The sequence below is a fragment of the Brienomyrus brachyistius genome, chromosome 8 (genome assembly GCF_023856365.1).
Source record: "Brienomyrus brachyistius isolate T26 chromosome 8, BBRACH_0.4, whole genome shotgun sequence".
Classification (NCBI taxonomy): Eukaryota; Metazoa; Chordata; class Actinopteri; order Osteoglossiformes; family Mormyridae; genus Brienomyrus; species Brienomyrus brachyistius.
The window spans coordinates 15,717,125-15,743,973 of NC_064540.1; the positions used below are offsets into that span (position 1 = coordinate 15,717,125).

General features: G+C 51.8%; 1 protein-coding gene across 4 annotated transcripts in view; it reads right to left on the reverse strand.

Moving 5' to 3' along the window:
* Positions 1-22,089, reverse strand: part of foxp1b (forkhead box P1b) — a 40,975-nt gene extending 18,886 nt beyond the window's left edge. For 2 of the 4 annotated variants that reach the window (XM_049022168.1, XM_049022171.1), the window contains exons 1-5: positions 14,178-14,315; positions 13,879-13,965; positions 10,321-10,471; positions 5,152-5,341; positions 659-766 (exon numbers count right to left, since the gene is read on the reverse strand). In XM_049022168.1, the coding sequence (XP_048878125.1) occupies positions 659-766; positions 5,152-5,341; positions 10,321-10,471; positions 13,879-13,965; positions 14,178-14,297 (656 nt within the window). In that variant the 5' untranslated portion in view covers positions 14,298-14,315. Of the gene's footprint in view, positions 1-658; positions 767-5,151; positions 5,342-10,320; positions 10,472-13,878; positions 13,969-14,177; positions 14,316-21,960 lie in introns of those variants that run through there. The other 2 variants (XM_049022169.1, XM_049022170.1) reach the window with 2 other exon arrangements.
* Between the last annotated feature and the right edge of the window lie 4,760 nt (positions 22,090-26,849).

Below are 26,849 nucleotides of genomic sequence, written 5' to 3' on the forward strand. Positions count from 1 at the left end.
CACCATCACACCCCCAAACCCCCCACCACCCCACCGGCGCCCAGCCTGCTCCTTTTACCTCATCCCAAAGGTACCTGGCCCAAATCCATGCTACTACTCCCCATGCTAGCAGAGGGGACGGCTCCTGGGACGTGCAGAGAATGACAGTACGACTGGGCACAGAGCCTTACGACCCGGCGGGGAGACGGCAGTCCGGGTTCGAGAGGGACGGGCGTGTCTGGTTCTGACCCGGTGTGTAAACAGAGCCGTTTTTGCCCGTAGGTAAACAAAAATGGGGGGCGGGGGACACTTTGGCATGTACTGGCCGTGGGAGAGCCCCCCCTGCACAGAGGGTGGGGCCGGGGCTGCAGGAAGGGGGTGGGGGTGGTACAGGCACAAGGGCGAACACGCTGTGCACCCCGGGCGTCTGTGGGCGAAGATAAACATCCGCCTGTTGTTTGTTTGGGAGAGGCTGCTACGGTTACCATGGGTGGGGGGGGGGCTTATCACAGGCTGGGCGGGTCCCACAGTTCCCCGCCAGGGACCGCAAAGCATGCTGGGATCGCCACGCCAGCTACGGCACACAGGGATGCAAGACAAGAACTGCATATGAGGACTGTGTTTGGTTTGAAGGAGGCAGGGGGAGTGCTGAGCGCGGGGTGGGGGGGTGGGCACTCACTTGAGGAATGACTGGAAATCGTCGAATACGGCCTCGCAGCCGGGCCATTTGCATACGCCGTGTCCGTAGAGCGGGTGGCTGTGGTGGGGGTGCTCGTCCAGCGTGGTGCTGAGGGAGAGATGGAGACAGGCAGTGAGAGCAGGCCGCATGACCCTGTCACCCCTACCCACCCTCACCACTGAGGGGCGCTGTGTGCTGTGCAGTGCTTCGCTAGCCACCCTGGGCATGGTCCTCAATAACACTGTTGTCAGAAAAGCTAATTTGTGTTAGCATACTGGCCTGAAACATACGGAGGGTGTACGCCCCCATGTGAACCGCACCGCGGGGAAGACGAAGGGATGAACTCCTGGATGGAGGCAATCGGCATGGGATGATTACACCTCACTGACTGGAGAGGGGAGGGGTCTCCGGGGGGCTCCTGTCCTCAGCAGCGCCTGGCGAACCGTATCCCAGCAGCCACCTGCGGGGGCCTGTCCCCCCCCCCCCCCCCATGGGAAGCTCTCACACCCATCTGGTGCCCTGGTGCCCCCCCCCAAACAGTAAATACCCCCATCTGCCACCACCTCCCGCTCAGATGACCGCTGCCAACGTGTCGCCCCCCCCCCCCGCAGACACACTTTCCCAGCTCCCCTCGGCCGGTGAGTGGTGGCGCTGGCGGGACAGAACACCATATGGACAGCGACGCTGAACAAGCTGTACAAATCTCCACGACAAGAGCCTGGGGGCCCCGGCGTGCCGCTAACACCTGTGCTAAGATTCCCCTCCTTGCGTAACCTGTCAGCCTCCAGGAAGCGGCCGAGGGGGCAGAAACGATTCATTCTAGCAAATTCCCCTGCGCTGCTTTTACATCACGCTTTTTTGGCTGCAACCATTTAATTTCTGTGTGTGTGTGTGTGCGGGGGGTCTTTATGCATCTCTCTCAAGCTGATTGGTGAAACAGCCTCGGTAACAGCCATCCCCTTAACTAGCCAGATGTGATGCGAATGGGGGGGGCATTAAAAACTGCCAAATTAAAGAGGGAAAAGCCATTTACTTTGATGGAGCAATTCAGCAGGATTAAAGTGAGCTCTCCGTGTCCAGATTAAAATCGCATCCGGCAGATGACTGCACGCCGCACCTCACGTATTAAACTCCAAGAGCTGTCTCACGTTTTCTTGTATTGTAATTACTTCCCTAAGAGTTCACATTGTTCATAACAAGTGATAATTGCGTTGCAATTAAGAATCACTGAAGCATTCATGAATGCGGTTAACAGTTTTTTTTTCCAAAAGGCCGAAATATTTTTTAAAATTCAATTATGAATTATGCATACACATTAAGACCTCTGTTTTGATACAGCTAATAAAAAGATGGGAAAGATCTATTATAATGAGTTTTTAACAAGGAAACGTCCCCAATGGTGAATGTTGCACTGATTTTTAATTTGAAGGGATTTTTTCCGGCTGCCGTGCCGGTTGCCTCATGCCAGAGTGGGTGGGGATTTGACGCTTCCAGCGACTTGGCAGTAAGAGTCCCCTTTATATGGCAACCCGGCAAACGCAGGGAAGTGGCAGAGTTTACGTCAGTGTTTCCCAATCGGGGCCCCAGAGACCCACAGAGGCTCCACATTTTTGCTTCCTCCCAGCTAGCTGCAAAAATGCGTGTGTGAAAACACTGGTTCACACTAACGTATGTAACTGGAGCTGGACTGTGGCCCTACTCCTGCTAGGGATGAAACTGACACCCCAGTCTTCCTCAGGCAGCAGAATCTGATGGCTCCGGCAGGAGGGTGGGGGTCGTTTTCGTCAGGCGCGACGGCAGCGGTCCTGTGCACCCTTATACGAGGACTCTCTGGGGTCTTGCTCTCCGGAAGGTCTCTCCATACCAGCCGCCTCTGCAGCGGTCGCCACGGGTTGCCATGCGATTGAATCATCCCATCAAGATGACGTGGGGGGAGTTGGGGGGGGGGGGGGGGGCGGACGTCCCGGCGTCTGCAGCACAAAAGGCGGCAGCTCGCAGACGCCGCTCCTGGAATAATGATATGCGCTCTTTCCGGCCTGCAGTCTTCCTCGTCCCCCTCGCGGTGCTAAAGGGCTTTACTCTCGCTGATTCAATTATCATCCTCCTCGTGTGAGCCCAACAAAGTGTAGGGGGGGGGCATCGAGTCAGATCAGATCATCTGTCCCCCCCCTCCCACTCCACCCAACTAAGCTGAGCGCCGAGGGTGAAGAGAACACAGCCCAAGGAGCAGAGAGGTGACACCAGGCCCGCCCCCAAATGGCGGGGGTCTTCTGCAGTTTTTGCTGACTGTCTGATTTAAAATCTCCGTGTTGTGATATTTCACAGGTATTGGGACAACGCAAGCTCCCACTGGGTTATTCAGGGAGGGGTCTGAACTCCCAGCCCCAGACGGCTGCCTCCCCCCCTCCCCGCCTCAAAGCCCGGGCCCGATTGGGTTTCCACACCCTCCTTAAGGAGGAAGTAAGGCCTCAGACCGATGCACTTAAGGTTTTAGTTGCAGGCGTCACCTTGCCTGGCTGCGTTTATGAGACACATGAAACCGAGTGTGCAGCTGCTTCACAGGCTGGCTGTAAAGGAAACTGGGGGGGAGCTGGGGGCAGGGGGGGGTCCATGAGCAGCCGGGGCTCTGTGGCAGGAGCAGGGAGCACACAAACAAACAAATAAATAAATAAAAGTCAGACGGTGGGGTGCTCCCCAGACGCATTAATTAAGAGTTCGTTAAGCCGGCTGCCGCAGGGCGAGTTCGCCATCGCCTGCTGCCTGAAAGCTGATTATTCGGAGCGTCGGATCAGAGCCCCGGATCGCGGTCGGGGGGAGCAGGGGCGTATAAAACAATAACAAAACGCCCTTTATTGTTGTTGTTTTGTAGGGAGCACTCGTCTGCACTGAAAAGTGAAGGAATGGCAGGATTATGAAAATAAATGTGAAATTAGCAGCTGGGATAGGGGATGCCGGCCTCCTCCTCTGGGAGATCCTTCTGCGAGCCCCGGGGAGAGACGGATCGCGGACTCGCGTGCGTCACCCTGCTGTCGCCTGGCCCCTAGCCGCCGCTGCGGAGCAGTCAGTGCACACTGTGGTGGGGGCGTGTCAGGGCAGCGCGTTACAGGCCTCTGCTAGAGGGAAAAGGGCTCCTGTTATCGGGTAACGCTCAGAGATGGGGAGCCGCTTCCTGGGAACACTGGGACATAGCAGGGATAGAAGGCTGAGTCCTGCCTGGGGGGGTGGTCTGCTTCCATGGGCAGAGCGGGGGAAGGAAGCGTGCCGAAGCTGCAACTTTGACTCTGACCTTGACTGTGCCATTCATGCTAAGAGCATTTTTTCTCTGCTCATAACGGGACTGACTCAAGTAAGGCACGGGGGGGGGGGCAGCTGGCCGCATTCACTGACTTTATCAACCGGTTGGAACATGCCGAAGATGTGGCACCTCCAGGGCACCACGCCTCGTGTCCTCTACGCAGGAGGAGGAGAACCCAAAGTCCCTGACTCGCAGTGTGGCCAGTGGTGGGCGGATAGAGGCACTGACAAAGAAAGAGAGGTAGATGGATGGTTGGATGAATGGACAGATAGACAAATGGAAAGACTGACAGAAAGCGAGATAGATGTCCGGATGGATGGAGAGATTGACAGAAAGATTGACAGACAGATGGATGGACGGAAACCAGGGAGGGTCTCGCATTAACAACCCCTCCTCCGCCACCCCAACAGCAGGGAGGGTCTCGCATTAACAACGGCGCCCCCCCTCTGCACACCATTCCCTGCTTCCCAGATATTTTGCCTCAATTCCCCACCTCGTGCCACTATGAAGGAACAAGGGCATTTTAATGAAAACAGTAAGGTACTTACAAACTGTGAATTAATATTCAGCAGGGAGGGGGACCCCGTGGGGCTGTGCCCATCAACAGGGCCCTTTGAGGAATGATCATTTTAAATGGAAATACACAGGACTCTCAGTCGGTTTAGTCAAAGACGCAGGCAGATGCCAGCCACTAACTTGTGTCTCTGGTGTATTTTCCTCAGTTCTACCCTTCATCAGGAGAAGAGCTGGGCTCAGACCGGTGGGTCGTCATGCCCAGGACACTGTCTCACTGGCGTGTTGGTACAGGCCGGGAAAATGCTGGAGACTCTCCCTAATCAGCTGAAAGCTCCCACGGAAGCACACAAGCAAGGTTGGAGCTGGAGGTTACTCGCAGGGGGTACTCGCAGGGGGTACTCGCAGGGGGTACCCGCACGAGGGCGGAGCTGCGTAGGTTCTGGACCAGAATTTAGCGAGGGATGAGTAGAGTACAGACAAGCGATGCCAGGGTCCCAGGTTGAAGTTCAGAGAGGGACTCCGCAGCAATTTCCAGGAGCAAGTCAGTACAGGGCATGTGTACAGGGGAGTCACGTGACCGGCTGAGCATACAAGGGAGTCACATGACCAGGTGAGTGTAAAAGGGAATCACGTGACTGGGTGATCATATAGGGAAGTCACATGACCAGGTGAGCGAGCATACCTCTCTCTCTTGAGCGAGTGTGCCACATACTGGCCGTTGGTGGGTGTGTGCTGGTGGAGGAGCGGGTTCTTGGGCGGTGCCGCCGGTGAGGACACGTCGAGGCTGGCGGGGCTGTCGCTGTGAGCCTCGCTCTTGATGTGTATGGCCGTTACCTCCTTCCACAGCTGCTGGAGCTCAGCCGGGATCATGCCTGCAACAAACACGCGACACCATCAAGGCCATTAGCGGCTAATCCGACACACTATTGTTGCATAATTAAATCAAGAGCTCCATAAACAATGCTAAGTATTAATTAGAAAGTATACGACTACAGGCTAATGCTTGGGGAAAGCGGGCGGGACCCTCCACCCTCCCTTCTCCCCCCTCCCTGTTATTTCCCTCCTATTCCATTGCTAAGGATGAATCATTAACGTGCAGACAAGGCGTGAAATCAGAATAATCACCAGCATTCGAGGGTGCAGAGAGACATACTTGGAGGAATTACAATGGCAACTCCCTGACAAAAAAAGGACTTCTGGGTAAAGGTGTTTGAGGCACTTATGCGTGACACTGTCCCCATCTGCGTGAAACCTTCCTTCAGCCCTCCCCCACCTCCAGGTTCCTGTGCCTGCTTGAGGAATGCAGTGCTTGGACACCCCAGGATAGATGGGAGTTGTACACCGGGAGATCATCCTTTGATTCACACCGATATCCAAAATATTTCTGATTGCCTGCCCGTATTCCTGCACGACATCACCGGAAAAACAGGAGCGGCACGAGAGCTAATCTGCTCATATGAATTAGCTTTCGCCTCAAAAGGTATTTTAATAACCAGAGTGTTTAAAATATTAAAATTCCCCCCAAACGTATCCACATGCAGTTATTTGAACATACAGTACCATGCATGGAAGGCCACTCATTTAACATTACAGTTAATTAAATCCCATTCCGCAACGGGCGACGGCGGATGATGATTTGCGGGGCTTATCTTGGCCAGCTCGGATTCGCCCAACCCCCCCCCCCCCCCCCCCCCCGCCACCCCTTTTTAATCGCTCTCCATAGTCACGGCGAACCCCCTCTTCCAGGGTGGCAGCGCAATGGTCAAAGTGCTTAGTCTTAATTTATTCCTGTTGTGGCAAATAACTCCGAGGTGAAGATCTCAATATGATCAGCAAAAATATTTTTTAATTTGATAAGCTACTAAAGATTTTAATTACGCTCGTAATGGAGAACACGGCTCTAATGAGACAGGGGACTCGGGAGAGACAGTGCAGCTAAGAAGTGTGAAATGAGCCTGATGGGATTGCGGTAAATTCACGTCGGATCGTTTGCATATCAAAGAGCGGCAAATTATTGCAGGACAAATCAATAACCTTTCCACGTTCACCACCAACACCCCCCCCTCCCGCGCCCCCGACCACCACCCCTTTACTTTATGTGTTCTCCGATGCACACGTGTAACGCACGGAAAATACCGGAAGGTGCGTTTTTTTTTTCCCCTTGTCAAACACGTCCGCCCTCCCGCTCATCGCACGCCAGCCCATTAAGCACCGTGACACTCCAGCACCAGAATCTGTGGGGGCGGAGGGAGGGGAGAATGAAAGAGAAAAAGCACCCCCTCACCTCCCTGATGCATGTCCGCACGCGGAAGGTCACCGACGGAGTGGGCATGGCGTGGGGGGGGTTCTGCGGCCATCACTCTCCGGACGGTAACCGCTGACAGCTCGCGGGGTATTTTTAGCGGCCTTGCTTGACAGCCAGACCCCTCTCCCTCAATTACCCGGTGGGCCAGGTGACCCCCACACCGCTGTTTACTCAGACGAGACCGCGTTGGCGACGACACCCCAATGATGGGGAGGGCCCCCCCCCCCGGCTGGACATGCTCTGACGCTCCAACACCCCAGTGGACTTTATAATCAAACATCAGGCCAAACGACTTCATTGAAATGCTCCGCGTTTAAATATATATGTACTGTACATGTATGGGAGAGACTCTAAATGTGCGGCCATCTTTAGCTAGCTGAGTGGACGCTCCAGGTCCCCTTGCCTCTGCCAGCTCATTCTTTTAAACGCACTATTGGTTTATCTTTCCTTTCGCCATTTTTCAAAAGCAGTCGTCCCCTCATTAAAGGGCGGAGACTCGGACACGGGCCTAAAAAATGTATGTCGCCGAGATGCTTGATTGATGACCGGCCACACAACTCAATTTAGCCCCCGCAGGTAGCGCCGGCGAGCCCGCGGAGCGAGCCCTCGACCTCTCGCCGTCCTTGTACCTCTGTACCCAGGTGACCGTGTTCTGGCGGGCGCCGAGTTGATTTAAGCTATATAATGACATCAGTTGTGGGTCATCGTCCTGGCGGTAATAAATGGCGGTGGTGGCCCCGCTTCCTTAAACTCGCCGGTTACTTCAGATTCTGGTGTGGGGGGGGTGTGGGGAGCGACACGGCCATCCGTTTATTGTTCCATCAGACAGGGACCTTTGCCGCTCCCCTGTTTATGTTCACATAATCACCGCGCCCCACGGCTCTGAAATATGTCCCACGGCAGCGACGGGGAATCGCAGGCGACACGCTGCTGACTGCCGCCGGCCTCTCTGGCTCGACTGCACGCCGCGCTCTCTGCATGTGTGTCGCACACACATCTGTCTTCCCTCTGTCCTGCCGCCTTGGCACCACGGTGTAACTGATGTCTCACTGCATTGGAGGGCTTTTAAAACACAGGCACACACACCCACATAAGCGCAAACACACACACACACACACACACACACACACACACACAGGCAAACACATATTCACAAACACACACTCACAGGCACAAACACACAAACACACACACACACACACACACACAGGCACAAACACACACACGCACACACTCACAAGCAAACACATATTCACAAACACACACACACACACACTCTCACAGGCACAAACACACACTCTCACAGGCACAAACACACAGCCTGAGGCACTGCAGACTGAGGCGGCAGCCAATCACAGTGCATGTGGAGAGCCGTAACAGTTCTTGTGCACCTGGCTGTGCCACCTGGGGTGGGGAGGTGGGGGGGGGGGGGGGGGGGGGGGGCCTCGGCTTTCCAATGCGCTGCTGGTGGGAAGTTGTACTGGCACGGCGGTGCTTAAAAGTCACGCTCCTGGGGGAGAGCACTTCCAGGGGGGAGATTTATAACCGACAGCCTCAGCCGTTTCAAAGACTTTAATGTTAATATCAAAAGATTTATTCGCCTTTTATTGATTTCTCATGAAGAGAAAGGAACACCTATCGGGGTTTCTGCGGAGATGATTATCGGAGCCGTCAGGAACACCTGGATGCTCTTCATGAGGGCCGTCAGCCCCGTGCCTGACCGTAGCAGCGAGGAAGTCGCATTATCATTGTATTATACTCTCCGTGAATAACCGCGGCTGCACTCTGGGCCTCATGCGAGGGCTGCCCCCATAACTGCCTGCTGAATTTTCCCCACCAGGCGACAGCTTTGTCCCTGCTGCCAGTGCATGAAAAGGCTTAGCGATGTGGAAAAGAGAAAGGTCATCAATAACCCCGAACAGTCGAGCAGAAAATCCGTGCAGCCAAGAAATTTACACTGATAAGTGCTCTAACCACCATACTGCGCTGTGCTCAAGCGCAGGGCGCTGGGAGGGCCTTCACGTTATGGGCTGGCAGCCCAGTTAACCGGGACTGGGGAAAAGCGGCATACCCTTAACCAGAGCTTAAATCGCTGGAGAAGGACACCCCTTTGGTCTTGAGTGGGATACTTAACCTTAAACAGTTTCAATAAACACACAGATGTTTACAGCAGTGAGAGCTCTAAGCACTGTCCGATGGATAACACTGGTGCGTAGATAAGCAAGTGAACTGGTACCAGTTCCATTCCATACTTGAATCAGACAGCCTCCATTTCAGGGAAATACACAGGCAGAACTACAGGCGAGATTTCAGGGAAATGCACAGGCAGAACTATAGGCGAGATTTCAGGGAAATGCACAGGCAGAACTATAGGCGAGATTTCAGGGAAATGCACAGGCAGAACTATAGGCGAGATTTCAGGGAAATGCACAGGCAGAACTATAGGCGAGATTTCAGGGAAATGCACAGGCAGAACTATAGGCGAGATTTCAGGGAAGTACACAGGCAGAACTATAGGCGAGATTTCAGGGAAATGCACAGGCAGAACTATAGGCGAGATTTCAGGGAAATGCACAGGCAGAACTACAGGCGAGATTTCAGGGAAATGCACAGGCAGAAGAACAGGCGAGAAGGAAGTTGCAACAAGAAACAGGCCTGTCCATTTGAAATACATCAAACACGAAAGTGAGATGCGTGTTTCTGGGTAAGCGACGCTGCCTTTTTAAAAGCTCGCTGAGAAAGCCGGCTGAACTGCTCCCCTGCCTCTAGAACTTTCTATGCCCATGACCTTGGAAATCATCAGAAAACAAGTGGATCTATTATTCAAAGCACAGTACAAACAATAACATCACTGTACAAACCCTGTTTTTGTTTGCCGATTACCTAAGTGCCCCCGCTTCAGTTTTTATCGTCTTATCTTGTTATTTTTAATTGTTTGCTTTAGTTTGAAATGAATAGTTCATGACAGCGTTCCAGAAAAACGCATGAAGGAGCCTTTGTCACGCGGCCGCCTCCTCCTAAAGAAAATATTTTAAATAAATAAAGAAACAAACTTCCTGGCTAAACAACAAATATTGACTCACGATCCCCTTACAGCTTGTTTCACAATGATGCCGGTTTTATTTTTTTTCCCCCCCCACGGCGTCGTGGCAACAATGAACACAGACGTCCGTTGTGCCGTAGGTGCACTCCGGAGCTGATACCACGGAAAAATGATGACCCCCCCCCCCCCCCCGCCCCCGCCCCTTCCAGCAGGCCGCGAGGGCACAGTGAAAGGAAGGATGGGGAGAGAGCATGCAAGGGGGGGGGGGGCGGTGTCAGCTTGGGAGGGGCTCTGCTTTAGGAAGGTCAGGAGCGGGGGGTGAAACAGTGAGTGAGAGAGTGCACGGGCAGGTCAGGGGCGTTAAATGGGAATGAGGCGTTATGTGGAGTGCGGGGGCCAGGGCAGTACGGCAGGAGATGTACACCCAGCGGAGGGGGCAGGGTGGCTGGGTAATCACGCTGAGTGCTGGGGCTGGGGGGGGGGCGAGCGCTGTGCGTACTCACCCTGAGTGAGGGAGGGCAGGGGCAGCGCCGACTGCCCCGGCTGGATGGACAGCAGGCCCTGCCTCTGCAGGTTCAACAGGTGCTGCTGTTGGAGCTGCTGGACCTGGAGGAGCTGCTGCTGGAAGGCGAGCTGCTGGGCCGAGACCTGCTGCTGCAGGGGGAAAAGACCAGAGAGCTTTGTGAGGACCGAGGGCCTTCAAGAGGACCAGAGAGCTTCATGAGGACTGAGGGCCTTCAAGAGGAGCTAGAGAGCTTCGTCAGGGCTGAGGGCCTTCAAGACGACCGGAGAGCTTCATGAGGACTGAGGGCCTTCAAGAGGACCAGAGAGCTTCATACAAACAGGGGACTTCATAAGGACCAGAGGCATTCAGGGAGACTAGAGGTGTTTGTGAAGACCTGAGGCATTAAAGATAAACAGAGGTCTTCAAGAGGACCAGAGGCTTTCAAGAGGTCTGAAGATCTTTATGGACACACACACACACACCTCAGCTACCTGAGCACACAGGTGAAATGGCCAAACACTGTGTGTAGCCACCGTCTCCACAGAGACGGGTGTGCCGCTCGGTTAACGTCTTAATTAATGAGGAGTAAAGAAGCAAGTGACAAACAATGAGGCTACACAGTAAATCATTCATAGCGCGAGCTATGGGGTTCTAATTACGCCCATTCATAATTCAACAAACAACGTGTGACCAAATCAAACAGCTCCGACACGCAGCCCCCAGCCCATTGGGCCCCACGCCGCTCACACGACGCTCCGAAGGCCTGCGTTCCCTCCCCCACCGGGTCACTCCATCTTGGGGGTCGCAGAGAACGCATCTTCACCAGAGCTGAATGCGAGCAGCTCCCTGAACTCGCAGGAAAGTGTGAACAATGATTCCCAGTGCTGATGCTCCGGGTAGGAGATACTGCCACAGAGTTAGAACAACAAACAGGAGGAAATTATCTAATATCCCCCATCTCTGCCACAGAGGGAGAAAGGTTCGGGGAAGGGGACAGCGGAGCCTCGCACCAGCCTCATTCGGGCGGCTTTTTTTAGAGCAACACTCCACCTTCATTAACGGATGGAATAATTGATTCTAATAATACTTAAATAATGAGGGAATAGAAGAATGGACAGAGACAGGCTCGCGGGGGGTGGCTGGGAGCTGAGGAGAGGCAGGATGCAGACCATCTAGGCACAGGGCAGGCCAAAAAATGTTACAAAATAATAAGAAGCCAGGGCCGAGAGGGCAGCGGGGTGGAGTGGGGAAGGCTAAGCGCCCGCAGCTGCCAAGCCGAGTGGCGCGCCCTCTTACCAAACACAGGATATGCCGCGGCTGTTTATTTCTCACAATCGGCTGCGTACAAAAAAGGTCTCGCCGCGACGCGGCTGCCAGGTCACTAGGCAGTGCTCTCACAGACGCAGAGACTCCCAGATAAAGGCTGGCCGCCCCGCGCCTCGCTGGGCCCCCACCCTCCCCGACGAACCTGTCAGGGCCCTGCCGGGGGCCGCTCTAAAAATAAAAAGGGCGCGACTCTTATTCTATGCCGACCCTTTGATTTGGATGCATCCCAGGGCAGGGGATGACCAACCAGCCGCTCTCGTCCAGACGCACTTCATAAACTTAAAGAACTGAAAATTTGGCAAGGTGGCACCCACGGGTTGATGGTCCACGACTTGGTGGGGGAAGAGGGGCTCAACCTTCACTAAGGAGAGGGTTACGGCAGGAAATTACCCCCCCCCCTTTAAAGGGGGACGACAGATGTCTTTAAGACCTCCCCGCGCCGCGCTTCCTGCAGTGATAAACAGAGACGGTAATGGGGACGATTCGTGCAGAACAATGGCTTTCATCAGCGTGCCAAATGAATATCGGGCGCCGATTGCAAATGAGTCTAACTTTTCCCTACACGCTTCTTTCTTCTGGTCTTGTCAGCTGACAGGAGACCTTGCGCCCCCCTGCCGGCGTGCAACCACATTAAAAACCCGGCCCAACAGACCAAATAAGAGGTTAACAAGAAGTGGCAAGGGCGGGGGGGGAGGGGGCACAGTCCCTGACAACTGATAAAGAGTGACAGTGGCAGCAAGCTTTTATTGCCAAGCTTCAGATATAAAGTTAAAGATCTTTGAGCAACTAAATTTTGATGTCTTCAAAATAAAGGGAGCAGAAAGCAACAACAGGGGTTATTGTCTAGGAGCCCCAGGGGAGACGTGCCATAGTCCTTATTCTCTCTTTTGATGGCTGTTAGAAATCCGATTGGAAGTGTGTGTGTGTGTCTGTGTGCATGTGTGCGTGTGCGCAGTCGGGTGCGGGGGGGGACCTCTAGAGGCCTCCTCCATTTCCTGTGATCATACATTATGCTCTTCAAAAGTTGTTTTTTTTTCCCCCTCTCTCACCCATTCAGCTGATCAATTGCACCTTCCTTGTGACGTTCCCCCCCCCCCCCGGTGCACGACCCCCGGCACGGTATGTTTACATCAGATGCGGCTCGGTGACAGGCCCTATCTGAGGCAGAGGACCAGAGCTGTCACACTGATTTATGGGAATGTCGTCCCCCAACTTGTCCAAAGTGAAGCCTGCGGTTCATTAATTAGAGAGCTAGCACTTTGAAGCTGGTGCCCTCAGTGAGGTTTTTAACATTTGGTTTCATTTATATGCTCCCACCCCCACCCTGCAAATGCCGGCTCTCAAAGGAGTCAAAGAAAAAAATCCCTGATTGTCTTTGAACTTCTTTTGACCGCAAAATAATCATTTCTTTGTCCGAAGTGATGCCTGTATCCGCGAGTCATTAACACACACTTTGAGGCTGCTGGTGAGCTACTGGAAGAAACACACACACACACACACACACACACACACACACACACACACACACACACACACACACACACACACACACACACACACAGCCAGTTAGCCAGGCCCTTTTCCTTCCTGCTAGCCCATACAGCCGTGCCTCTCTCCTCCCCTTGGCTCGTATGGCCAAGCCTTCCTCCTCCCCACCGGCTTATACAGCCAGGCCTCTCTCCTCCATGCCAGCGCATATGCCCGGGCCTCCCTCCACCCCGCCGGCTCCTACTCCAGGGCCTTCCTCGTCCCCGCTGGGCCATACCCCAGGGCCTCCCTCCTCCCTGTCGGCTCCTACCCCAGGGCCTCCCTCCTCCCCGCCGGGCCATATGCCCGGGCCTCCCTCCCGACTCGTACCCCAAGGCCTCCCTCCTCCCTGTCGGCTCCTACCCCAGGGCCTTCCTCCTCTCTGCCGGGCCATATGCGCGGGCCTCCCTCCACCCCGCCGGCTCCTACTCCAGGGCCATCCTCATCCCTGTTGGGCCATATCCCAGGGCTCCTTTCCTCCCTGCCAACTCGTAACCCCAGGGCCTCCCTCCTCCCTGCCGGCTCCTACCCCAGGGCCTCCTTCCTCCTAGCCGGGCCAAATGCCCGGGCTTCTCTCCTTCATACCAGCTCCTAGGGGCAGATTCTCATTGCAGCTACAGCAAGGGCTCTCCATTCCGCATTAGTTCCTCCATCGAGGAGTACCCTACACGCCACACCAGTGCAGTGATGTCGACGTACGTACCTCCTTGGTCTGTTTCCCAGCATGCTGCTGCTGAAGGAGCTGAAGGTGTAGCTGTTCCTGTTGCTTCTTGTAAAACTCCTGAAGTTGCTGCTGCAAAGACAGGTGAGATTTTAGCTGAGAGAGGAGACCAGCACAAATGTTGGACAACCACAGATGTCATGCCATTTCTACATATCTGACAGGACTCTAGACGCCAGCAGACCACGAAAGGCCAGTTTGGGGCTTCCTGTTCCTTCTTCAGCCAATTAAAGTCCAAGTTCACATGGACGGCTGCCCCCACAAGCCTGTGCCATGCCCACCTGCTGCAACATGAGTGCCTGCTGCTGCTGGAGGAGAACCTGGAGCTGCTGAGGGCTCAGGACCTGCTGCTGGAGAATCTGCTGCATCTGCTGAGGCGTTATCACCTGGGGGGTCATCATAGCCACTGATACCGGGACCTGGAGAGGAGGCAGAGCAGACGAGGAGCGGGAGATGAGAAGCGGCCAGCTGAAGGGGCTGTCAGAACCACTGATAACTAGATCCGAAAGAGAAAGGCAGAGAGAGAGAGAGATCAGAACCTGTCAGCGGAGGGTTTGTCAAAGCCACTGCCACGAGAATACAGCGAGAGGGAGATGAAAAACGCTGTCTACTGCGAGGTAGTCATGGGCACTGATACATGCAGGCAGGGGAGAGAGCCAGAGATCAAAATCCCCACTGTTGGGGGGTCATCGCCGCCATATATATGGGAGCAGCGAGCGAGGAAGCAAATTACTGCTGAGAAGGCATCTAGTAGGCTTTGGAGGCCCCCGTCCCAGCCCATGGCATGAGCTCTGCCACTTTCCCAGCAGGTTCTCAGCAGCAGTGGACGGTAATTGTTTTGGCTCTACCCCGACTAGGGTTGAAAGCCGGCCACCTTAAGCACACACGAATGCCGGACAGGGACAGGTCAGATCGTGGCTTCTGGAAGTCGGGGACTACATCCGGGACCCCACACCCTACCCAGCTTTGGGCACCAAACAACCATTATACGCAGAAACTGCCCCAGCCATCCAAGAATTACTGGCAAGGATCATTAACGTCTCCCAATCTTCACCACTCAAGTCCTTTGAGCCGCCCGGCTCCCGCAGAGATGTTGCCCATCACTGTCGAGAGCTGCCCGCGGTTTAACTGCATGCGTTTCTCATCTATTTTCAGGTTGCTTATATGTTACGCGCACGGAACGGGTCACAGGCGATGCCGCAACGTCAGCCGGTCGCATCCCATTTACAGCGAGCGATTCTGTGGGATACCCACCATAATTTGGGGGGGGGGGGAGCGGCGGCTAATCGAAGACCACGGCCCCAAACCCGGCGGAGAGATCGTTTGTTCTGACATTGAGGGCAGGCTCATGCTCGCCGGCAGTCCCTAATTGGTCTGGCCCCGGCACAGATCGCGAGCGGATCCCCTCTGCCACGCGCAGCACCATTAAAAACCCCTCTTCTGTGACAAACAGCTACAGAGATGAACTTGATAACGTTTCCCATTTGCAACTGTTAACATGTCCCTCCCCTTGGGCGCCTTCTCAGGGAGCCTGGCTGTGCCGCTCCGCGACTCGCGGCTGACGTCTTCGTCTGATACGGGCGCGGACATCGGGATGACAGTCCGTCTTTGCCAAGGTTACCCAAATTGTGTCCTGCCTCATATGTGATGAGGCCCCTTTGAATCTTTCATGCGCTTTTGAATGCAATTTAGCTATTTAGAATCTATTTACCAGGTACGGTGCATCTTCTGACACTAAGTGCATGCATATGGCCTCATTAATTTGCTGCCCCTCCCGAGCCGAGCCATAAAATAAAAACAAAAAGCTCATAATAAATAGCCAGCGCTTCCTTCGGATGACGCAAAGGAGAGACATCGGGGTGAACGTCACCAAGCGGATGCAGTCGCAACTTTGGTCGCTGCAGTTTTTAGCACGGGATTGTGAAGCGTGTGTCCTGAGCGCAAGGACAGCTGCTTCGTGCGCTGTGCTGAAACGCCCGGTGATCGCTGCTTCCGTGCCGGGGCGGGTGGAGGGTGCGATGAAAGGGCTGGCGTTATGTTGTAATACACAGGCCATCCTGACTGACTCGCACGGCTCGTCCTGTCATTTGCATAGCCGAGACCCCCTCTCCTAATTTCACAGTCATTATGCACTGATGTCCTTATTTCTCAGCATCACTAATTTTGATTAACCAAAACTGCTTTTCTGAAGGTCAAACAGCCGGTCCCTTGCACGGAAGGGATTTATTACACGGGTTTCTCTTCGCATTTGGCTTCGTTCCGGTAAAAGTCCACCGCCGCCACCCGGAGATGAAACATTACAGTAATTAATATTCACGGCAAACGTGAAATTAATAACGTCACAGTTTCCTTCATCCTGATAATATATATATGTGCGTATGCATCAAATGTGAGCGAGCGACACGGTGAAAATGAAAAAGGAGGACAGATATATGGAGGTATATTTTTAGTGGGCCCCCTTCTTACATTTAAGCGCCTGCTCCCACACAGGGACGCGGCTCCTGCCGCCTCGCAGCCGCCCCTTTCGAGCTCATGGTGCGCTGGCCCGTGGCTCTCGCCCGGCCCGTGGATTTCGCCTGGCCAAACCCAGAGATCCGGGCTTTCATAGGAAGGCTATTACAGCCTCCATTTTATTACCCATTACTGCTGAGGTCATTAGCACCGAGAGGGATTGTACGCTTCTTAACCTATTGATCATCGTAACTACTACCATTTAATCCTGCGTCAAGTGACTGAAAATCTGCTAAAGACGGGGGCCACTGAGGAGAAGTGGGGGGGGGGGGGGCACTTTAGCTAAAAAATATTACCCTGGTCAGTGTGTCATGCTCATTTAAGGGGAACAGGCTCCGCTGCTCACTTACGGCGGATCCATTTAAGACACCCCCACTCCCCAGCCAACGGCGGTGCTACCGTGTGCAGGGCAGAACGATGGGGGGACAAAAAAAATTCATTAAATTCAGATCTCTTACGATGTTTTATTAAAAAGAAAAAAAAAAGAAAATACTTGTAATGCACATTTGAGTCTTTGTGTGTGTGAATGGACAGACAGTATGGGGGTGTGAGGGGGAGTCAGGACCTACGGGCGTCACTGCCTCTCGGTCAGACGCAGATCACACACACACACACACACACACACACACACTTCCTTAGGCTGTAATAGTAACAGCCTTCAGGCAACACCAGTAACAATGTTCCTGATAAGCTAAAATATATAGGAGGTAATAAATAAAACATTATTAAAAGAATCACAAAATGTTATCTAGTTAAAAATGGTAATGAATGAAACTTTTTTTCTTCTTAAAGCTGTCATCCATACGTTGAATCGCCCTCCCCGATAGTGGCACTGAAGAGACTCTTAATATTTACAGCGGGGCAGATAATTCTGCTCTCAGTCGCCGTTTCACCACCGTCTATATCTACTGTTAACTGCAGTTTTTAAAATGATATTTATGTTATGAGCACTGGTGGCAGGTCACCGCGAGTGTGAATGCAGGTGCTGCCTTCAATAAAACAGCAGAAATTTAAGGGAAGGAAACTGGTACTTTTGGAAAAATATTACTGACGAATTTTACTGACTATCTACAGATGAGCGGAAGCTATGGAAAAACATACTTTCTAAATATTTTTAAATTAAGAAAACCTCAATTAAAAAGTTTTGTAAATCGGCAGCAATTTTCTTTATTTGTTTAAACTCGAGATACATCTTTGTTGGTGCCTGTCCGCTTGCTTCCCGCCAAGAGCCCAGCAATCTGACGGAGAGCTGAGGCGAAACAAGAGCTTAGAATTGACGCTGGCCGCGGATTTAACGCTCCGCCACTACCCAGGACTGAGCCCAACGGTGCAGTACGGCGCGGCACGGTGCAATATGGCGGTGCACGGTGCAGTATGGCGCGGCACGGTGCAGTATGGCGCGGCACGGTGCAGTATGGCGGTGCACGGTGCAGTATGGCGCGGCACGGTGCAGTATGGCGCGGCACGGTGCAGTATGGCGGTGCACGGTGCAGTATGGCGCGGCACGGTGCAGTATGGCGCGGCACGGCAGCCTGAAGCACCAGGACGGCAGCCGCCAGTGACGGTGACAGGGTGCCGGGCTGCAGTCCTGAAGGCTTGCAGATCGCTGCGATTCATCCGTGAGCACAAATACCGGGATACCCGGCGGATTTGGTCGGGGGGCTTAAGTTCACTGTGAGACAAAAGCCTCTGTCATCTGTGTTCTGGACAATTCACAGGAGACACAATAACAGAAATCAGGCAGGACTCACAGAAACAGGTTTTAAAAATAAATTAGACTTTACAGTGCATAGTATGCAAGATTTTTTGTCTGTTCCCGTGTGCCAATTTGTTTTGTCAGAGCATCAAACAGAATCAGGATGTACAAACTAGCAACCCCTTGAGAAATGCGAGATCCCCCCTCCCCCCCAATGCTGTGGGTCCACCTCGCCTAGGCTATGGTGATCGCCATGCCGCCCAGCCGGGAATATCGCACCACGCAGCGTAAAACGTCTTCGAAATTACAATTTCACGGCACGCTCAGCGCCCGAGCTGTGGACGGACGTAATTAACGTGCAGCCGCGAGCTCAACTCGTCAATGTTCCGCCGAGCTGGAGGATGGGGAAGGCTCCAGAACATTCTCTCCAAAAAAATTACTTAGTCAACAGTCAAGCACAGGGTAATTTTTGGTAAGTATAAACTTCCTTTAACACGACACAATATTATTTCTGATTATTCTAAATGTTATGCCAGTGTGAAATAAATTAAAATGATGATTACACTTATGTTTATTGAATAATAATAATAATTATTATAATAACAATAAAATATTATTAGTATTATTAATTGTAAATTAATTATAATTATTAGTAATAGTACTAGTATATTATAATTATTACTAGTTTAATAAAAAAATATAATTCAAAATATCACAAAATAATAAATGCTTCAATTGCTCCAGAAAGGCATAGCTTCACAAAAATAAAAAGCAATGTTGCAAACAACTATCCTGGCTCTGCTGATCCATCTGTAATCTTTCAGATTCAATCCTAAGTAACGTTTACACGTAAGATAAACAGGATCATCAAAATCGCATTTTCCCCGGGTTGGATTGCCAGACGTGCAGCAACTGTAAAAACAAAAACCCAAGATTGGATTTTAATTAACTCTTAAACCACAAACAAACTGGTTTTCAGCATTGCTGGGTCAGTTTACCCCCTCCAGATAAACAAGCTTCTCGGTGGGGGGAGCGGGCAGTTCCTGTGGCCATGGTGGTGTGGGGGTTCCCGCACGCGGCTGGCTGCCATGGCAGGTGTCGGACGTAGGAGTGACCCTAATGTCCGCCACTCAGAGGGATCGCCCAGGTCACGCTGCCAGCGCATCATGTGTTTCAGAGATGCACTCAGAACTGAAATGCCCGGAACAAATAAAAAGTCAGCTGCCCCTCTTCTGATAGTTAAACACTATTATCTACGTGTTACTTAACTACCAAACTCCCAGCTATTAGATATTCGTAAGTAACCATATTTGAAATTCCATTTTGCTGTAAAAAAACAGCTAGTTTTCCAACAGCCTGTTTTCCAACAAGAACGGCCCATTTTCTAGATAGTTTCCACATTTTATACATGTATTTATTAACCCTCCACACTCCCAGGAGCCACACCCCTTCCAGGATACGTCTCCCAGACACGGGTGAGAGCTGTGCCGAGGCGGGGAGCCCCGTCCCGTGCCATCCACACTCTCCCAAACTCCTGCGCTGGCGGAGCGGTGGGCCAGGCTCCCTGCACGCTGGCGTGCCGATGATTTATGGTCTACCAGCTCAGCAAGGTTATGCAACGCTGCGTGCCTTCAGACGTATTATTTGAGTCAGTTGAGATTTAATTAAGATCACAGCCCCTAGAATCCCCCTTCAAATGAAAATTCAGCAAAGACAAAGGGCGACACATCCTCATGCAGATTGCCTGCATTCTGCTCACATCAACAACACAACTCTAATCCTTGTTTCCATGACGGCAGACAAGGGGTCCAACAAATTGTGCTGCTTTTTTCTTCCCTCCCTGGCTCGTGTTGTCTTTTGTGTGTCAGAAAAACTACGTCCCCAATTAATAAGGAGAGTGGGGGGGGGGGGGGGTGGCAGGGGGGGGGGATGAAAATCTGTCTTACAAGTTGTGTATCGTCCCCAAACACATCTTGAGTCAAAAGACGTGCTATTTCAGAAAATTAAATCACCGAGCGCTGAATTAGCAATGAGAAAATGATCGCATCTTTATCTAAAGAGTCGCAAAGGCTGTGATAGGCGACAAACAGAGACTGGGATGAGCCCAGCATACAGGGCTGGGTCCACGTGAGCCGAAAGGGAAAGGGGGTATCGAAATCTGCCGAATAATGTGGAGAGCAAGAACATGCAAAACAACATGAGGGGGGCTGGAGAGTCAAAGGCCTGGGGGGGCAAGGAAGCAGCTGTCCATTAGCTACAGCAGCTGACCCCCCTTTCAGAAAGCAAAGTGGAGGTGGGGGGGGTCTTGTGAAGGATACGGCATGTGCGATGGTGCCGGGCCGCTCTCAGGGCTGAGCCTGCTCACTGGTGCCGGTGCCACGGGTGCAGATGACAGGAACTGGCGGGGGAGCCCCCCCCACTGACAATGGGGCCTGTCTGAGCGCGCTAATGCAGCGCTAATGAACAATAAATCACCTTTGATTACAAACTGTCAGCCTCGTCGCCCCTCACAGGCTGGCTATGCCTGGCCGCTAACCGCCACAGCTGCTGCTACGCACCGCACCACGTGCCCAGGAAGGACCCCTCCGGACTGTCCTGGGCCGTCCAGGAAAACGCACGAACAAAACCCGCAAAAAAGTAACTGACCCTAAAAGACAGCTAAATGTAGGTCTTTTAAAGCACGCATTATTATTATTTTAATTAAAACGACTTTAGCAGGAAGTCTCCAGGGGCTTCCACATCATTAAAACTTAAACTGTCACAAAGTCAATAACTGTCTCCAGTCTAATACCCAGGGGTGTTTGGACGGGGTTAGCGGAGCCTGGCGACGAGCGCCGCTGACGTCGCTCCATCTCTGCGCTGTTTCCGGAGCTGGAATCGGGGACGGCGGCGTGGATCACACGGCATCGCGCACGGAACCCCCGCCCCTCTTCCTAATTCGGACATGACAGGCGACGAGCGAGCACACCCCCCCATCAGCCTAACCTATCCACTTAGCAGAGTTTGGGGTGGGGAGGCCGGCTGTGGCGACACGCTGGACCGGGAGGTATGGATGGGGCACGAGGAAGAGGAAGAAAAACAGAGGATCCCACGCAAGGCGCCAGGTTAAAAAAAAAAAAAAAAAAAAAAAAACATTCTAAGGCACTCATGTCACTGTGCACAGAAAACACCTAAAAACAAAAAAAAAATTGCAGCTACACTTACATGCCAGCTACCACATGAGCATATAAGACAAGCAAAGTAACAATTCAGTGAATTTCCCCACTGCAAAAAAAACGCAGCACCTATCTGGAAACTTTAACGTGATCGGCCAGCAGATCGGGATGCAGCCTGAGAAAAAGCTGACATCCGAATCCAAATTACAGAAAAGCCCAGAGAGGGAAAACAAACAAACAAAAAAACTGTGTTCAGAAAGAAACGGGTCGGAAATTAAACAAGTGCGAGTTAACAGAACGGGGAGCCAAGGACCCGGCCAAAACAATCACAGCAAAAACAAGTGGATCACCCGCAGGCACACCAACCAAACAAGGAGTCACATATAAACAGCAAAAAAATGTAAAAAAATGCTAGACACACACGTCTAAACGAAACATCAGGCAGGAGTGTCCGCCGCTGCTCCTATGCCCCTAAACGACAGGGCGTTCGTCCAGCCACAGGTCAGCTAACAAAAGCTTAAGCGCCAACAGCAGCAGGCTCCGACACAGCGCATGATAAAATTAACCAATTACCATGATAAACGCCACACAAAAGGGGAAGACCGAGTCCCCTCTCCTCTTTTTTCCTGGGACAAATTAAATTGTCAAGTTTTACACAAGGAAAGCGAGCAGAAATTTGCAGAATCAATCATATTGACAAACCTGACAAACTCCATTTAGCTGGGGGGGGTAAACAGCGAGCTGGGCCGTGCGGAGCGGAGCAGAGCAGAGCGGAGGAGCGAAGCGGAGGAGAGGAGCGCTGCGCAGCGCGGGGAGGCGGGGCTAGGCGCTGCGGTGGCGGCGTCTCCAGCCTTCCTCGGGATACGGGCAGATTGCACGCACGAGGTGGCTCCCCCGGCTGACAAGATACAAAACTATCCAATCAACCACGCCCTGCTCCACCAATCACAACCAGCCCCCTAAACATAATCAATTCAAATGGCCCACACAATGGGGCTCTGGGGCCGCGGCTGCAGGTGAAGTAACGCCTTTGTGTGGGGCCCTTTAAAAGAAACCACAGTTGACGGCTGTTAACCCTTTGACCCCTGGGGGGGAGGGGGGGGGGAGGGGGGGGGGGCTCCGGCTCGCGCGACTGAAACGACAGCAGAACGAAAGCAAAGAAACCCTTTAATTAAACAAACAGATAAGTAAACAAGGCGATCTGGCTCAGAGGCAGACAAAAGGGGGGATTATTACACCTTTCAGCTACATTTCTGCTCAGTCTACATGGGGCCAAGAAGATAAAAGCTACAAAACATGGGAGCAGGGCCGGCAAGATCAGCCGAACGAGACAGACAAATACCACCAAATTCTCTATGAATCCTGGTATAAGAAGCATGGATTTAAATTCTTCATGAATATTTTTTAGAAATTAGAAATATATTTATACGTAATATATTAAAAATATATATGTCATATTTCTAAAATATTTAGATAGAGAGAGAGGGTCATAGTGGATTTACTGAGAAGTGCACAAGGGACACCGCACATCATTAAAGACAGCTTACAGAAACAGCAAAGTAGCACACAAGAGCGACAAAGTGTGACATACACCCGCATCTTTTAGGGTAAAATGTGTTCTTTGACGACTGTTCATCATTACTTTTATACTAATAGCACAATAAAAAAAATTTATAATTATCATTAATAACAAACAGCATGAGGACGACAAAAAAATAATTATTTTTACAACAGGAATAATAATAATAATAATAATAATAATAATAATAATAATAATAATAATTAAAAACTCATATAAAACCAAAGCCAAAATTTTTTAACAGTAAACAGAATCCTGCCATCTACTGGTTATTTTACACACAAGGGGAGTCCGTTGAAGAGCCGAATAAAAACAAATCTCTAGTTTAATCGCAGAAATTCAATAATTAGTCAAAAATAGGGAAATTAACAGAGCCACATACAGTGCACATTAACAGAAATTTTAACATCAGCATTGTTTTTCAGATTTATAAAGACTGGTTTTAACCCGTTCTGCAATGACACAAATATTTATAGAATACCAGTATGTAACTAATGAACAAACGGCAATAGAGAGGTAGTTCGTATTAAGCAAACAATAGGAAAGACAAAATGCCGTTTAAAGTTTATACAAAAGACACATACGACATGCACGCGGCCAAATGCACCACAGTAACCTTTTAATAACAGCAAACAAGCGACATTGAGCCGGCTGACCCACTTAAAGCGGACTGAAGCAACTCGGGTGTCAGAAGTGACAGGTCTGCGTACTTCACGCGGCGCGGCGACAGGCGCGGCCCCGCATCGCTGCGCGCCCCCGACCGGCCCCTCTCCGCTCACATCTCTGGGGGTGTGGGTGGGGGGGGCGCCGGCGTATTCTCAATAAAACACCTTCTTAGCAGTAATAGGCCAGTGCTCTCGTTTCAAAGCTCCCAGCGGCTTCGCGATAAATTTAGCATACGCACAGTTCAGGCCTTCTCCCCCCCCCCTCCATAAGCAGCCACACTTTAGCTCCTGATGTAATGTGTATTTTCTGAGCCACAAGCCGATCGCCGGCTGCGCGCAGCACTGCAGCCGCTCCCCGGAACACAAGGCGCGGTCACACGCCGCTCGTTCCCGGCGTCGCCGCGCCCGCGTCACCGAGGCCGGGGTCGCTGGTGACATTACCGCTTAAGTGGCCGGTGACAATGACAGCTGAATTACACGTTTCATGCACCGCCCCGGGGAGGGCCGCATTTACTGGCCGCGCTCTTTTTTTGTTTTAAATCATACTTTCTGTAAATGCATAATTAAACCGTGTGATGTATAACGTGCTAAATTAACGGGGGTCCAAACAACCCACCTGTCTAATACTAACAAAGCAAGAAGCGGCGTATGAACCCGGCGAGCGCGGCCGCCCCGCCAGTAACCCAGCAAGTAAACAGCGAAACCCAGCGCTTCCGTGCCATTTCCCGGTACCATGCACATAAAAAGAAAACGAAGAACAATAACAACAAAAACAGGCACTTTCAAATTTCACTTATTTCGCTAGTCTATAAAATAGCGAAAAGGAGAGCAATACTTTAATTTTTGCAAATCTTTCCTGTCTTAATGTGCCACCGTGTCTCGAAATTCGGTGTTTTTGCTTCGCCTTACGTCTGGTGTGGTTTAAACAGCCAGTCAAAACAGGATACTATTTTCATATTCGATTGCCCTTAGTCAGTGCCAATTTTTTAATCTTTAAGATCAAATAAAAGGGTGGGGAATTTTTATTTTTTACTTTCTGTATGAGTCCGAAAGTGCTATATTTAGTAATGTCATGAAAACATTTAAAATACGTGTGGAAATAAACACAACAAACGATAACAACCGTCAAAAAACAAAACATATAACTAAAATAAAAAATTGCCGGGGAAAAAATCATGTCGTTTGGCAGATATAATTTATACCACATTTTAACAAAGGTTTTAAAAAATGTTTACCAGGCAGATATAAAGAAAGGGACAACGCAGCAGTGGGAGGCTGCCGGCACTCAGCCTGAGCCCTGATCTATAATCAAAGCCTGAATAAGTACTGTAAGGTATGAGCGCGTTTTACCGTGCGGCCCCTTTACGGGCACCTGAGTGCGTCAGCGACACTCACCGCCCCGCGGCCGCGCATCCTCTCATTTACGCATCACGCCGCCGGTTTGCCGTGTCCGTAATGGCACGTTGCTGGCCGCCGCTGAACACCGGAACACCGTGGGACTATGGCAAATAAAGCAGGGCCTGACGGGGGGGGGGGGGGGGGGGGGGGGGGGGGGGGGGGGGTCCCAGCATACGTGCGGATTTTGTTTTTTCCCTTAAAGCTGAACACCACGACAAAAAAAGAACCATCGGGGCTGTAGATGTAAGACACACCGAAAACACGCCCGGCCTCCGAATTAAAAAAAATTCCGGCCGACTAACCGGCAAGAGGCGGCGACGTCGGGGGGGGGGGGGGGGGGTCCTGTGCCGTCTAAAAACCTGTTATACCTCAGATATATTTACTCCCACTGCGGGACGTTTTAACGTGTGATCTATGCTTTATATACAACCATTGATTCACTGTAACCCCTCCACACCCTCTAAGGGATCATGAATCACCCCAAATGCCACACAGATGACACTGAGATCCTCTGGCAGAAAGTGATGCAAAGATGATTCCAGACATGGGGGGGCGGGGTCTTTGGGACAGTAAAGAGAAGGGAGGTCCGATAGAAAAGGGGGCTGCGAGGGGGCGTCTGCGGCTGAGCACGGCCCCCGGCCCACAGCCCATGGGCACAATGACTTCACCCCCAACAGAATTATCAAAACCTGTTTCCAATATATACAGTACACATAATACATTTTTACAATATGACAAGAAAAACAAAGCGGAGGATGGGGATCCGGGGCCCTCGCTTAAACAGGCTGATGTGTTGATCATTCCTGCGCAATGACATCACGGCGGAGCTACAGAGGCATACGAAACGAGGGCCCCCTGTCACACGACCCCGGCCTTTCTGGCTGATTTAGCTCAGCGCCGGGCAGATGTGCACCCAGACACACACATGTTAGCTACCAATAAAATCAGGTGATTTTAAACATATGCAGTTATTTAACTGGTGAGTGGTCCCTACAGCCAACCCTAACTAGCTGTGTAAATGTGCCCTTTCGTTTAGAAGTGTTTCAGCAGGAATTGCTGGCACGTCTGGTTGAGGGGGGGGGTGGGGGGAGGGGTCGGCTAACAGGCCACCTCCATTCAACCCCCTTCTGCTTCCTAGGCTGGCTTTCCTGGGGGGTGGGGCTTCAAGCAAAACTGCCAAGGCCTGAACGGCCCCTGACCCACTCCATGACTGTGGGGGGGGGAGCGTATGCCGGGCAGCCCCCTAGGGCTGACAAAGTAATGAGAGACAGACGGGAGGCTACAAGTGTGTGTGTGTGTGTGTGTGTGTGTGTGTGTGTGTGTGTGTCAGTGTAAATGCTGTAAGGCAGCAGCAAGAAAAAAAACAAAAAACAGCAGTGGGAAAACCTCTCTTTTCCACACCCCCCCCAACCCCATCCACCATGCCTCATGCTCCAGAGAGGGGTCGGGCATGGGAGAATACGGAACAATCCAAAAAAGAAGGATGGGGGGAGGAAGCAACTCACATTCGCAGTATACAAAACTACCCAGATATTATGCTATGACCTATAAGTACCCTCTGCACCAGTGCATTGTGGGATACGAGAGAGAGAGGGCGAATGCAGGAGCCTTCTCGGAGGTGGGACACGAGAGCCTCTGCTCTGCCGAGAATTTTTCATGATCTTAACCCTTTTATGGGGCGCAGTTCTGTGGGAAGACGAGGACGGGGCGACCCGTCCGGAGCCGCTCACTCATGCCACACAAAAAAGGAAGTAATCCTGGGCAAACACTGGAAGCCATGAACTTCACAAAGGAATCCTTCATACAACAAAACTTCAATACAAGAAACGTGAGCTAAGCACATCTCCGGCAAATAATCACCGTTTTTATGACTGGAATTTTCTGCCCATCCAGCTATTTGAACAAAACAGCATAAACTAAATTAAACAGCATTTTTTTTTTCCCTTGCT